At 36.4% G+C, this 14,425-nt stretch overlaps 1 protein-coding gene across 1 annotated transcript in view; it reads left to right on the top strand.

Annotated features, from left to right (window-relative positions):
• Positions 1 to 1,140: 1,140 nt before the first annotated feature.
• The window catches only part of LOC127412934 (pro-epidermal growth factor-like), a 42,996-nt gene continuing 29,711 nt past the window's right edge, over positions 1,141 to 14,425 (top strand). Inside the window, 8 exon segments of the mRNA XM_051649663.1 lie at positions 1,141 to 1,348; positions 5,826 to 6,025; positions 6,135 to 6,316; positions 8,300 to 8,527; positions 8,969 to 9,174; positions 9,479 to 9,592; positions 9,749 to 9,871; positions 14,180 to 14,302. Of these exon segments, the coding sequence (XP_051505623.1) occupies positions 1,207 to 1,348; positions 5,826 to 6,025; positions 6,135 to 6,316; positions 8,300 to 8,527; positions 8,969 to 9,174; positions 9,479 to 9,592; positions 9,749 to 9,871; positions 14,180 to 14,302 (1,318 nt within the window). The 5' untranslated portion in view covers positions 1,141 to 1,206.

Below are 14,425 nucleotides of genomic sequence, written 5' to 3'. Positions count from 1 at the left end.
GAAAAGGAGGCATACAAGGCTTGAGTCAGCGACAAACCCTCCTAAAATCTCCACTCAGGAGCCACAGAGGAGTAATAGAGAGGAGAGTGGGGGAGCGGCTTCAGCTTTCAGAACGAAAGCAAACCGAGAGTAAAGTGTGTTGAGTTTAATGCTTTCACAATGAACACAATCAATTGGAGTGCTGTGTCAGTGAGGGCTTAGCCCAGGCTATATACAGCACTCATACAGAACGGCTGACCTGCTTAATACAGAGAAGAGGAGGTACACAGTGTCCTGTGGCTGTGAGTGCGTGTCAACGCAGATATTGTGCTGCTGCATTTCTTGCCCTGGTTAACTTAAACAACAGGGAAGCTGTTGTCTCCATACCTGCCACATTTTTTTCCCAGTGCAGTGCTACTAATTCCTGTAACAATATGACAGTCATTCATTTAATAAGAATGTGTTTATCCGGGTAAATAGGAAATGGGTGAAGCACTTCCAAGCCCCACCCCAGTGATTCCTTATTCTGGGAGACAGACAGAGAGTATGTAGACAAAACAACACTAGTTTAATGGTTTGTGTGTGTGAGTGTGTGGGAAGGGATGTGAGAAAATGTTGAGGGAGCATCCCATTAGTCATGAGCAGCAGAAAAAGGGTTAGGCCGATTTAATGACTACTCCTTCTAAATCACGAGCACAGAGCTCAGGACCAAGGAAGGGCAGGAGGTAAACCGGGGGCAACTTGTGTAATTGGTACAAGCAAAAGGGCAGTTTTTGTGTTCCTTGTGGCCACTCTGAGTGTACTGAGTGCAGGCTTAGACCGTCAGACCAGGAAAAACCCTCTTTGCAGCCCTGGCAGGTTTCACCATGTGTCAAATTTACCACGGGACTGTCAGGAATTTCATACTTTGCTTCCAAAACAGCTAGAGTGCAGGAGAGATTGAAGCTGCATGTGTATGTGTGTGCCTGGCAGGGCTCTACACAAACCTGCCTGTTCCCAAGTACTCTCACTTTCAACCAGCTCTGTGTGAAAAGGCCACCTCTGGGATACAGACACAATTTCTCTCTTTCTGTTTTTTTTTTTTTTTCGTGGCTCAGTTCTCATTCGTTCTCTTGGTTGAAGTTGGTAGGCTGCGTGTAAGATGCGTGGGGGTTACGGCTGGATGGTGTGGTGCTGTGTCCAAGGAAATACCTAAGAGGAGAGCCCTGTGGAAAGTGAGACAGGATTATGTTCTGGAGGACGATTGCGAACACCTTTCAGTTGTGGTTCTGGATAGTAGGCATGGGCCCTGCCTGTGCTACAGGTCCCACTGAGGGAGCTTTATGCTGGGGTGGACGTCCCTGGGCTGCTGGAAACTTCAGCTGTGTGGGTAAGTTCAAAGTTTGAAAGTAAGTGTGTAATATTTTTATCCAATGTGCCATTAAAGTGGAGGCATGACTCTTTTGACTGCTGTGGAGCCTTTGACTGCCACAAATCTTTTGATCAGTCTATACTGAGACAATCATTGCATCACATACTGGTGTAAAGCTAAATAAGAGATGCTGTGGCATTTCTAATGCTGACAAATGGTTGAATGCAGGTATAGATACACAGTACCCTGATGCACAAGACCTGAATTCTGTAAATCTCTTATGTGTGATCACAAAATGTTTAATATTTAGCTTTTAACTTGGTCTGAACAGGAAATGACTATAGCTGTTATCAAGTACTATTTTGAATTGAAAAATAAAGAAATTTAGAGAGTTCCCTTTTGCTTATCATTTGGCAGATTATGGGTCAATGAAGTGACACATTTTTTGGTCAGATCTATTATTTAAGAATTTATAATGTCATGAGGTGTAACCCCTTTTTAAAAGAATTCTCAGACAACCTTATTTGTCAATGACCCTTTTATGTAACATTTATATTTCTGTGGTACATGTCTTTGCACTTTGTGAGTATCACAAACCAAAATGTGTTAACACAGCAGGATAAAGTTTTTTCTAAATTGTTCTTTAATTTGTAGATAATTATTTCCTTTCATAGCCATTGCATGGCAATAAAGGACAAAATTTGGTTGGAAACTTGGTTTTAGAAGAGGTTGGATATACCTTTGCATTATAATTTTAAGTTGCTCTAAATCAACAATGATTTTTGGACAATTTGCCCACAGCTCTGCAGCAGGAGAAAGGAACTTGACCCTCCCTTTATGAGTCATAATATTTACACTGATCAGCATAAGTCTGTCAAATATCCCTTAAAACAGAATACATCCTAAATCTTGAGGAAAAAACCCCTTTATTAAATAAACTCTAAGAGTTTAAACATACCTGCGGATTTAATATGTGTAGTCTTTTTCTTGCAAACTTTGGAGGAGCATTTAATCATTTGTTTAACCAGACCAAAACGGTATTGCTAAAATATACACATCTAAATGTAAACTATTAACCATCACCATATTCTACATTTTCTATCATTTGTACCCACACATCTTAGCAACACGGCAGTCTTTGTGTAATCAACTTATCCTTAACTAGAAGGCCTCCATTATCATGTATGTTGCTAGGATTCAGTTGCTTTATTTCTATAGAGGCATCTGTGAGATAGACATGTAAAACTTTCCCCTTTAAAGCAAGAAAAGACCTGTCACACAGCAACATTATGTGACTCTCTGAATGACTATTACAAGTGCTAGTGTGGACGATCAAGAAAAATAAAATAATAAGTAATTTTATGACCAAGAAAGAATGTTTTTGTTGGCCGACAAGTCTTGTTCATCAAATGCCTTGTTTCAGGGTATACCCTTTATATGGGAAAAAAATGTCACACCAAAATATCACTGCCACCTTTATACAACACAAGAACAACACAGCCCATGTTGTCTTCCTTCCAACTTTGGGCTTAAATCTTGCATCTTGCTTGCTTGTCTGAATATCTTCAAAAAGATTCAGAGTACCTTTAACAGACAGTGCTGGGTATATTACTTCTGGATTGTAATCTGCTACTGATTACAAATTACACTAAAATTATAGTCAGTAATGTAACCTATTAGATTAAATTTTAAGTATCTAATCTGATTGATTTTAGATTACTTGACCTGGCTTCAGGCGGCATGGCAACAGTCTGTGCTCTTTGCCATTTTAGTCAAAGGTCTGCTATGTGAGACTACTTCTGACCTAATTGTTGTTTATTTGATGTAACATGCATTTGAGTAGAATAAGCTTGTACCATCTTGACATAATGTTGCTTAAATGCATAATAGAAAATGTGCTTAATGGATCAAAATATTAGAATTGATATGATTTTTTATGTGTGTGTTTGACTTGCTATTTGCCTGTTACTGAGTTAAATATAAAGGCACTTAAAATGTTCTTACATAGGGAATGTTGGCATTACAGATGCCATACAATGTGTGATAACAGATTAGACCAGTTTTATTTGTTAATCAACATCACAAAAAAACTAAAAGTTGTCACAAAAGCAAAAGTGCATTCATGTAAATTTTTGAAGCTGAGTACAAAAGCAATTTGCAAAACTAATACTTTACCGCACTAATGCAGTCTTCGGCATTTATGTGTGGATTAACGCTCCATCTTCAGTGTAATTATAGGTGTAACCGTAGCCAGCTGGTACGTGATAGCTGTGCAGTGTGTAAACCTCACGCTCCTGGCCTTAAGAGATGCACTAGCGACCGAGGTTAGAGGCCATGGCTTTTATAGCCTCCATGCTAACGCTTCCGACTGCCATACCGGGGATTACTGGCTCAAATCCTGCTCAGGGTGGGTCGAGTTGGACTAGTGTATTGTTGCCGTGACCCGGATGGGAGTGAGGTTCAAGGGGGTGAGTGTAACATTAGTCAGCTGGTACATGATAACTGTGCAGTGTGTAAACCTCACTCTCCTGGCCTTAAGAGACGCACTAGCGACCGAGGCTAGAGGACATGGCTTTTATAGCCTCTTTGCTAGTGCATCCGACTGCCAAGCCGGGGATCGCCGGTTCAAATCCCACTTGAGGTGGGTCAAGTAGGACTGGTGACATAGGCACCTGGCTGTTGACTTGTATCAGGTCTGTGTAAGCAATCCCACAACCCATCCACCCACCTCTTTAAGAAAACACTTACCGAACATATATCAGATGCTGATTTACAATTAAACATTAAAAATATTTAAAGGGGTCATGACATACTCTTTTTTTATAATTTAATTATATTCCCTGAGGTCCAATTAGAATTTTAGTAGTTTCTTGGACCAAACAGTCATAATTGATTAATATACAATATTTTTTCACCCTGTTCCTGTCCCTCTGTCTGAAACACTCGGTTTTAAGCTGCCTGGCACTTTAAGACTTCAATGTAAATGCCCACTGTTGTGATTGGCTAACATCATGCAGCCCTTCCAAAACAGGCATATTTGAAGTGCAATCCAAAGAAAATGAACCAACTCCACACAAAATTAAAACAACATTTCAGGGTTAACGCATAACGTACACCCAACACATTTCATCTGAATGTATCACACTGTCCACTCAAGCACAGCATAAACTATCAAACAGTCATGACATATGAAATATTCATGAATGAAATTGGTTACTTACAGTTTTTCATCCAATAGTCCAATTTTAACTCTTCCAATGACAGTTCCTTTGCAGAGTTTGAATCATACTGTGACATACTGCAATTCACACTGAAATCTTCTGAAAACACAAACATAATTCAATTCACAGTGATGTTGGGTGCTTCAACCAGCTTCAACAGGCCAAAGCAGAGATGCTGATCTTCACATCTCATATTTTCCCGGTTGTTTACACACAGGACTGCATGTGTTTCTCCAAGTCAGTGGCAGCAGCAGAATGAGACGAATTTTTTGCCGCTTTTAAAACGCGGCACACATCGCCAGAAACGCATCAAATTGATCAAAGACGTCCATCTTGTTCATGTTTCCAAAAGACCAAGAATTTAAAATAGCACAGATGGGTGCAAAACAGTCCAGGATGCCTTCAAAACAGCACAACAGCAAGACTGTTGCAGCTGAATGAAACACAAAGGTGAATCCTTTTTAGAGTAATAACTTGACATCACGTCTTTTAAAAGCAGAGCAAGTCCAGATGTATGAACACATGAAGGCACATGAAATTGTGCTGTGTAAGTTTACTTTGGATGAATCTCCCACGACAGGCCTCCTCTCTCCTCTTCACCTTTTTGACTGACTGAGCACCAGTGGGCAGGACCAAGGGTGCAATGATGGAAAAATAGGCATTGCATAGGCAGATGTATTTTGTCCTTGTGACATCACAAGTTCCACGAATTCCAAACAAGCCATTTTTGCAGCTTGCTTTAAATAAATGCTCATTTTCTATTAAGGAGGAAGTTTCAGTTCTGAAACTTACAGTATGTTTTTATAGTACAATGGCCTCTTTTTTGTCAACAGATCAAAGGAAAATGTATTCCTTTGCTAAGATAAGGCTTAACTGGAGATTTATTGGATCTAGAATCACTGAATGTTAGACTGATCTCATTGTAAATACAGCAACATTAGGTTGAAAGTTCTGTTGCTGAAATCGGCCTGTGTTCACCGAAATTCAAATCACTGCCCCCAGTGGTCGAAGATGGAAGTGTTTTCTGAAGAGAGATATCAGGGTACTGGAACATTCAGCAGCAACATGTCGAATTCCTGTGTGATCATGTTGAACAGAGAGTGATGAACATGGGATGTGCATTTAAATGTGAATTATGGTTGTTTAAATTTGGGATCAAATTATTATTGTAATAATGTTTTTTTTTTTTTTTTACGACAGAGCTTTTGTCATTACAAAATGTTGTCATTTGTCATTGAAATGTTATATGAGAGCTTATATTTGTCTCTTCAAAGATCCCGAGCCTTATCTGTTAATTGGCCTTGGAAACAGCATTCTCAGAATGAACTTTGATGGTGGGGACCAGAGAAGGATTGTGTCTGTGGTGGGGAGGTCCATCTTGTTGGACTTCCACTTAAGTGAAGGTACAGTGGTCTGGGCCGATAGACATGCAGGAGTAATCAACAGGGCAGGATTGGATGGAACAGGCAGACAGGTAGTATTGGAGCACCATAAACAACCATATTGACACAAAATAACTGTCTTCTATTTGTTTGTAACCTCTGGTTTTAGCCTCTCAATGCAGATTTGTTTCATTCTTTTAGAAGCTTCTCTCATCAGTGAAAGGAATCACAGGGTTGGCCGTTGACTGGATTGAAAACTCTGTCATCTGGTGCAATGCGGAAAGAGGAACAATACAGAAAGTGGACACAGATGGGAGAAATGCAAAGACTCTTTTAAGAGACCTGTCTCAGCCAAGCAGTGTTGCTGTTGATCCAAATGATAGGTAAAAATTTGTGGTCGGCCAATATATCGCCGAGGTCCATAAATCGGCCGATATTCTGACTTTTTTAATTATCGGCTTTCGCCGATAAGTTTTCCCGTTTGGGCGATTTTTTTCTTGAAGGTGCCAATAATCTTAGCATGTGAAGTGACTGAGACATGTGAATGACCAGTCACAGTTCTTTTTCTTGTAACATGCGTTCGTGTTACTACAATAATAGACCGGTGTGCAATACAGTGTCATTTAAACGATCCGCATATCAGAGCCGCAGCAGACGCATTTGAGCTCATAATGTTAAAGTTCTCATCTGTTTCATTCTCCCTCTCCCTCCTCAACAGTTCCCTGTAACTTTTAACTGTCTTGTCTAATTATAAAAAGGCAAATATCAATAAAACTAATATCATCTACCATCTGCACACATGCACATATCTCATTTAAATAGATGTAATAACCCAAACACAACTTCAGCGGATCTAGCATCCTGTGGAGCGCTCATTTATTTACCTCTAAAGCACATATTCTAACATTCAACTCTATACAGTTCCCTGTCATTTTTAGCATTCTTTTCTAATGAAAATATCAATAAAACTTCTATTATATACTGTTTGCAAATATGCAGATATCTCGTTTAAACAGATGTAATTCACAAACCTCACGAAAATCCAGCGTTTTCTTCCCATCGAGCGCTCATCTAATATCTTCCTCTGAAGCGTGTATTCCATCAGCCAGAATAAAAAACTTCAGGATCAGGATCAAAAGTTGCTCTGATTCACAAATCATGATGGTCATTGGTCACAATCCAAGCAGGCGATTCAGGCTGTTTAAAATGTCAGGAGATAGATCTGCATGAGCGCGTGAATGCAACTTCAAGGCTGCGTCCGAAACCAGGAAAATGCTGCTTCCGGAGGCTGTACACGGAGGTAGGATGAATATAAGGTGCTTTTCAAACTGTTCGGAGACCAGTTTCCGTAAGAGTTCCATTCATTCAAAACAGCTGTCAGTTAAGCCATTAACTGATTAGGCAGCAAGGTAGCAAGTCAGCTGCCTACGTCTTTTTTGGATGCAACCCAAAGTAAAAGCGCATCATGTGTGCTATAAGTAAATGTCTTATTCACTATGCACTGTATGTACAATTGGTTTGATTTGGTATATTTTGAGTAAATGCGACTACTAATGTGGACATGCCATCCATTGTTGCTGGACTACTGTGTGTACTGTTATTTTCTTCTTCCTAATATATTAACAATTTCTAAGCAAATAAATTACTAAAATTGATGACTAAACAGAAATCTGAAGAAACTGCTATCTACCATATAAAATGCAATAATATTTTTTAGTTTTGTGTTAAATTGAGTAAATATAGTCCAAAAAAGAGTTTTCTGTTCTCTCAGCAATGTGCTTGTTGACTCTAGGGGAGACCAAGAATGACTAAAAGCTTTGTCACTTTCACAATTCTACTCAGGACTGTGTTGCATAACTCCTTGTTTGCTTGCTAGCTATAAATGCTGAAGAATTCAGATGGCCACATTCTTTTAAACATGGCTGGCACAAAGGTGTAATTCTAACAGATAGTTAGAAAAAGCTCACTTTTCTATCAAAGAACTGGTCTGAGAAGAGGTAATAATTAAGTACTAATCCTCAGCCATTTTTGGTTTTCCTTATATAGAAATAAAGCCACATTAACAGATATTTATTGAGGGAAATAAAAAGAATCAGTTTTCAGTTGACTTAAAAGAACATGTTTGTATTAATGCAGAATAGATCATTGCAACATTCAATTAATATTTTAATCATTTTTATTTAATTTTTAAGTGTTTTTAATACTATTTCAAAGGGACACATAATTTGAATGAATCTATATCAGAGATTTCAACTTTTAATCTTTGATTTTTTATAATGCTGCACATTAAGAGTATATGGAGCTTAATAATTTATATTCTATTCCTCCATTTTATTATTATTATTATTTTTATTTTTTTGTTCCAGATATATTTTCTGGTTATCAGATGGGGTGACTCCTAGTATCCAGCGTTCAGATATCACAGGTGGGATGATGACAACAGTGCTGAAAGTTGCAGACAGACTAAAGGTTTTGGCCATAGACCACAGGGATAGGAGATTATTCTGGGTTCAGCAAGGCCTTGCAGCGCACATGGCAATGGGTTCCTGCAACTACGATGGCAATATTATCAATGTCTTCAATCAGCCCATAAGGTAAAATAAAGCTTTGTCCTTCATGTAAAGAATAATGTACAGTCAGCTGGTCTTTATCGCAAAATGAACCCCAACAGGGTGACCACAGTCTTGTATCATCTTGAAGGGGTTTATTTTGCGATAATGACCGGATGACTGTACATTATCCCACTTATTGCATGGCTAGCTACTAACAAAATAAATAAATGGACATGAATTTAAGTTGAAATAATTGTATTGTGTGAGAAGAAAGAAATTGCAGAGTTTTGAGAAACTAGCACAGCTAGAAAACAGTCAATTTTACAGTTCAACAGTCATTAAAAATGTCTGACCACAAAATGCTTCAATTGACCATTCAGGGCTGAGGGCCAATTTTGCAGCCTTATGTATACTAGAGAAAGGAGTAAAACTGGATATTTTCAAACTTTTAGTGTAAAGATATCCTAACTGCTCTACCCCTAGATCCCAGTCTCTGAGGATGACAATTTTCCTGGATTATGTGTACCTAACAGACTCTAAATCCAAAAGCATAACACAAGTAAACAAGTACACAGGGGGCCCTGTGAAGAATGTCAATTCCAAAAGGATGCCGAATGCCCCTGCTGATGTCAAAGTGGTACATCCCATCAATCAGCCAGTGGTGGAGATTGCTACTCCATTCACTTCAGGTTGGTAATGGAAAATTAAATGTCATCATGTCTCAGATGTCCTCTTTAAGTCATTACACATAATCTTAGTTGCATTAGTTACCTATTTTCATTCCGAAAAAAATAAAAATAAATAATTATTACATTATTCAAATTATTCCAATAATAATCTGAAATAAAATTATACTACATTATTAATCTAATTAGGTAATTGTTAGTATCCCAGGTTGTTCCTTTCATTCATCTTGAATGTCAAAGCGAGCCCTTCTCCATTAAATTGTGGTGAAATGTGCTTGGAAAGTCCACTGTGTCCATTCTTGTGCAGGCTGTAATCCACAGAGAGGACAGTGTGTGAAAGTGTGTTCCAGTCACAGTGACAATGGTCTTTGCCGCTGCAGGGATGGTTTTTCTTTCAGTAAACAAGGCAACTTCTGTGAAGGTAGAATATCCATTTCCCCTGTCAATCATAGTAACACCTACTATAGCCTTAGTATAGAAAACCAGCAGAGATAAACAAAGATTACTTTCTTATTCTTTGTTCAAAACCTTGAAAAGGTGTTCTTTTGAAAGAAAAAGCCCTATTCCTCTCTTTTAGATATAAATGAATGTGCCTTGTGGAATCACGGCTGCTCACTGGGGTGTGAGAATGTTCCGGGCTCCTACTTTTGCACCTGTCCCATGGGCTACATGTTACTGCCTGATATGAAGACCTGCCAAGGTAGGACTGGCGAATAGGAGATGGATTATGAAAGATATGTTTAGAGCACTGTTATCATACATATCAAGCAGCTGGGTTCTGGAATTTATGGGTCAGATATGGAGAAAGAGAGAGACAGAGTCTGTAGACTCCATTGTTGTTGCTCTAATTGTGCATTGAGGCAGAAATGGACAGCGCACTGCGATAAGATAATGAGGTGACATCAGTAATAAGGAACATATTTAGTCAGCAGCTTTGCCTGGCTAAGCAGGTCAAGAGCAAAGCAACATCAAGATTAACTCTCAATACAATTCTCGTGCTCACAGACATACATGCACACATACAAACATGCAATCAAGTTTGTTGTCATGTTTCCTGACAGTGAGAACAACCATAATGATTTATATCAATATATGGAAATTATGGAATACTTTTTTATTGTGAATAAAAAATGTATTTATAATCAACAGAAAAATATCTAATAAAAATGATAATGATTATAATGCAGAAAAATAATGTAAATTTATGCAAAATCAAGCCTGAGAATGAAATTAATCATTAAACCTCTATTTGACATTATGTACTGTTCCATTCCATCACAGAACTTCACAAGCTGTCAGCCATTCTATACAAGAGACCCGTTTTGCACTTTCAACTTTATGGGTGGGATTATGGTCCTGACATCATAAAGGGATTGGAGAGAGTGTCCCATTAAGAAGCTTGTTTCCCACCAACCATCTGGTTTCTTCAAAGCCTATCATTGGCAACAGTGACAGCACAATTCCACAATTTTTAGGATAAAAATTGCTCCTTTTTCAGGAGCTCTCTGGATTTAAATCTATATTTATATCTGTCTTGGCTAGTGTAATTATGTAATTGGTTGCATTGATTTATATTTATCCATTGTTTTCTGGAACAAAAACTGTTCTAGACAATCTTAATTGATTTCAGTACTAATGTTTTGTAAATATAGGATAATTGGATTTGGGATTATTAGGTGTCAAAATAAAGACTGCCTGATAGGCCTAATTTACGACCACAGTGCCTTGAGTCAGGGTCTTTTCTAGCTATTAGCGTTATAAGCGGCCACTTAGGGTCGCCGAGCCACCAGTGTATTAGTGTATATTTTTTAAACATACTAAAAGCTGTGACTCTGTGACTAAAAGCTGTGAACGACTGCATCATTCATGTGTGTGCCCCCAAGTAAGATTTAACTTAAAGCCTCCATATGCTCAGAAACGCCTTGCCTTGGCTTCAGTTCTTTTGGTTTAGGGAATGTTCAGTGGTGTTTATGGAAATGTTGAGGTGAGTGTTGATCAGCTGAGGACAAGGGTTTGGGATAGTAAAGACTGAGGGCATTAGCTTTAGACTTTAGACTTGTTTGCCCTTTCTTATCATCCATTAGCAAGCTGTTTATCCAAAGACATTAATTTGTTATTCAGGAATCCTGTTAATTCCTGGTGTGAAGTGCATAGAATATGTGAAGTGGCAATATAATTGAAAAGACAGGTTGTGATAAGGCAATTTTAAAAAGTCAAATAAATGTTTTTCTCAAAAAGAGAACTTTAAATTTTTTATTTGTTCTCTCTTGTAACACTGCTTTTTAAAGCCAGTTCGTTAAGTGTCAACACATCTTCAGAAATTTATTTATTTATGAATTACATTTTAAAATTCAATATTTATTTATTTATTCATTTATTTTGTTTACTTATTTTTTTATTTGTGTGTTATGAAGGTAATAATTTACTTGGAAATATTTTATTTATATTTAAAATAAATTTAAATCATTTTCTTGACCCTTTGGAAATGAAGGGAACAAAAAAACTTTGTCAGAGTTTTTACACCAGAGTTTCTGAATCTTTACTTATATTTGAAATATATTTGTTTTCATTTGGTAATACATTGTTCAAAGTGGCAAGTTATTATTAATACAGTTAAAATCAATTCAACTCAACTTAATTCAATTCAATTCAAATAAATTCAACAATTCAATTCAGTGAGCTTTATTGACATGACTGTAATGCATATAATATTGCCAGAGCTGGTAGTTTTTGTGACAGTGAAAAAGTTCAAGGTAGCATGACAAAAATATTAATTGAAACAATATTAATTAAACAATAGTGAAAACAAAATAAAACTTGTATTAAAGCTGAAGTGTGTGATTTCTGTGCCACTAGCACCACTGAGCCGAATTATAAAAATAAAGAATTGTTTCCAAACAGCTTTTCCGGTTGAGTTATTTTGTATCGGGATGGACAGGCCACTCATAACAAGTTTTTTTTAATTTATTTATTTATTTATTTATTTATTTATTTTTTTGAGGATTTTTTGTAGAACCACAAAGACAGTGTTTACAGTTTTCAAGAAAATTAATTTACAAATGTCTTACTTACAGTTGTCTCTGCATATTAAGCTGGAATAGGAGAAAGCATTTTAATTACTGCTGTCTATTTAATGTGTCAATTCAGTGTGATTTATAACATGAAGAATAACACGAAAAAAAAAAAAAAAAAAAAAAAAAAAATAATATATATATATATATATATATATATATATATATATATATATATATATATATATATATAAACACAATTAATCACACCCCGGACTGTAATAAGGACTTTTCCTACCATCTGAGCATTTCAAGCAGTCAGCAGGGGGCAGTAAGTGCAACTCCAGCTGTACAGGCAACAAACAACACTTAACTGACAGCAGACAGCACAAGATGATGAGGACGCGTTCTTGTGTTGATATACTTAGAGTGCGACTCCTGAGACGTGATTTTTATGTTTCAAACTGTTTAAAGTGACACAGTGTCCTTAAAAATGTTGTTTATAATGCGATGCAACCAAAGTGAGAGGCTTTAAAAGCGTCCTGACGCATGTGTACATTGACGAGTCCTTAGAAAAGCCCTTATAGTAAGACTACTTTGGACAAATTGACGAATTCAATTACAAAATGGACTGCTCTTCACTGTAGGCCAATGATAGGTTATGTTGAATGATATGAAAATAAACAATTTGTTGCCTTCTAAAGTCACTTTTTGTATTGCCTAATCAATGCTTTACTCGATTGCCACAATAATTAAATGTATTTCAATGATTACATTTATCATATATATATATATATATATATATATATACAGGGTTGGGAGGGTTACTTTTGAAATGTATTCCACTACAGATTACAGAATACATGCTGTAAAATATCATTTGTAATGTATTCCATTAGATTACTCAAAGTCAGTAACGTATTCTAAATACTTTGGATTACTTCTACAGCACTGGTAGATTTTTTTACTTGTTTTGACTATAAAAACTCTGCCAGTACAGTAAGACAAAATACACATGTAAAAAATACTTTCTCTGAAAAACCTAAATATCTTATGCAGTGTTGTTTCTAAAACAAGATCAATTAATCTTGTTTTAGAAACAACACTGCATAAGATATTTAGGTTTTTCAGAGAATGTATTTTTAAGGATTAAGGATTTTTAGATATTTTTACAGGAAAACAACAAAATAAATTAGCATCAAGAATACTATTTTTGCCCTAATCTCAAGGGTCTTACAAGAAAAAAAGAAATTATGATCCAACATGAATTTTCTTGATAAAAAAATATGTTCGTACCTGGTAACGTGCATGTAAAATGGCTAGAAATAGCATTTTAGCTTAGCGTAAAGCTGACAATTTACACAAGGTTTATTTCTATTTTTTCTGCTCCAAACTTACTTCAAACTTCTCTGTCTGCTCATATGAATGTAAAACATCATACGAAAGTGTTTCACCGCTGTTCAAACTTTGGATCGCATCATTTATATGTATAAATGTTTTCCATCTGAAAGGACTAAATATTAAATTAAACAAATGACAATAAAATGCAAAGTAATCTCTTCAGTAATCAAAATACTTTTTGAATGTAACTTTATTCTAATTACCAATGATTTAAATTGTAAATTGTAGTGGAATACAGTTACTTATATTTTGTATTTTAAATACGTAATCCTGTTACATTTATTCCGTTACTCCCCAACCCTGTATATATATATATATATATATATATATATATATATATATATATATATATATATATATATATATATATTGCAAATATTGATGTATGAGATAAACTGGATTAATTATTCACCATATCATGTAATTAATTAGATTAAAATTGTAATCAATTGACAGCCCTAATGTCAATAACAAAAAGGTTACACACTTCAGTTTTAGGAAAGCAATAAAATATGTATAGTAAATTAATAAAAGGTCAAGTGGAGCAGAGGCTTATTATAACTGGCTTGTTGGCTTTCTGCCATATGTTTCTACAGATGCTAAACCCTGTCTGGAGAATGGGACAGTTTGTGACTATGCATGCATCAGAACAGCAGAAGGAGATGTTTGTGTGTGTCCAGAGGGATCTGTACTAAAGGCCAATGGGCGTACGTGCACAGGTGTGTTTTTGTGAATCAAAGTAATTTACTAGCGTCTTTGCTTTTGAAAACCACATCATGTATGCAGTCTTGACCATATATGTATGCGAGAGGATTTTACTATTGTCTCTGACTGTATGTTTC

The sequence above is a fragment of the Myxocyprinus asiaticus genome, chromosome 22 (genome assembly GCF_019703515.2).
Source record: "Myxocyprinus asiaticus isolate MX2 ecotype Aquarium Trade chromosome 22, UBuf_Myxa_2, whole genome shotgun sequence".
NCBI classification, from domain to species: domain Eukaryota; kingdom Metazoa; phylum Chordata; class Actinopteri; order Cypriniformes; family Catostomidae; genus Myxocyprinus; species Myxocyprinus asiaticus.
Note: the sequence above shows the minus strand (reverse complement) of the source record. Positions and strands in the feature narration are given on the sequence as shown.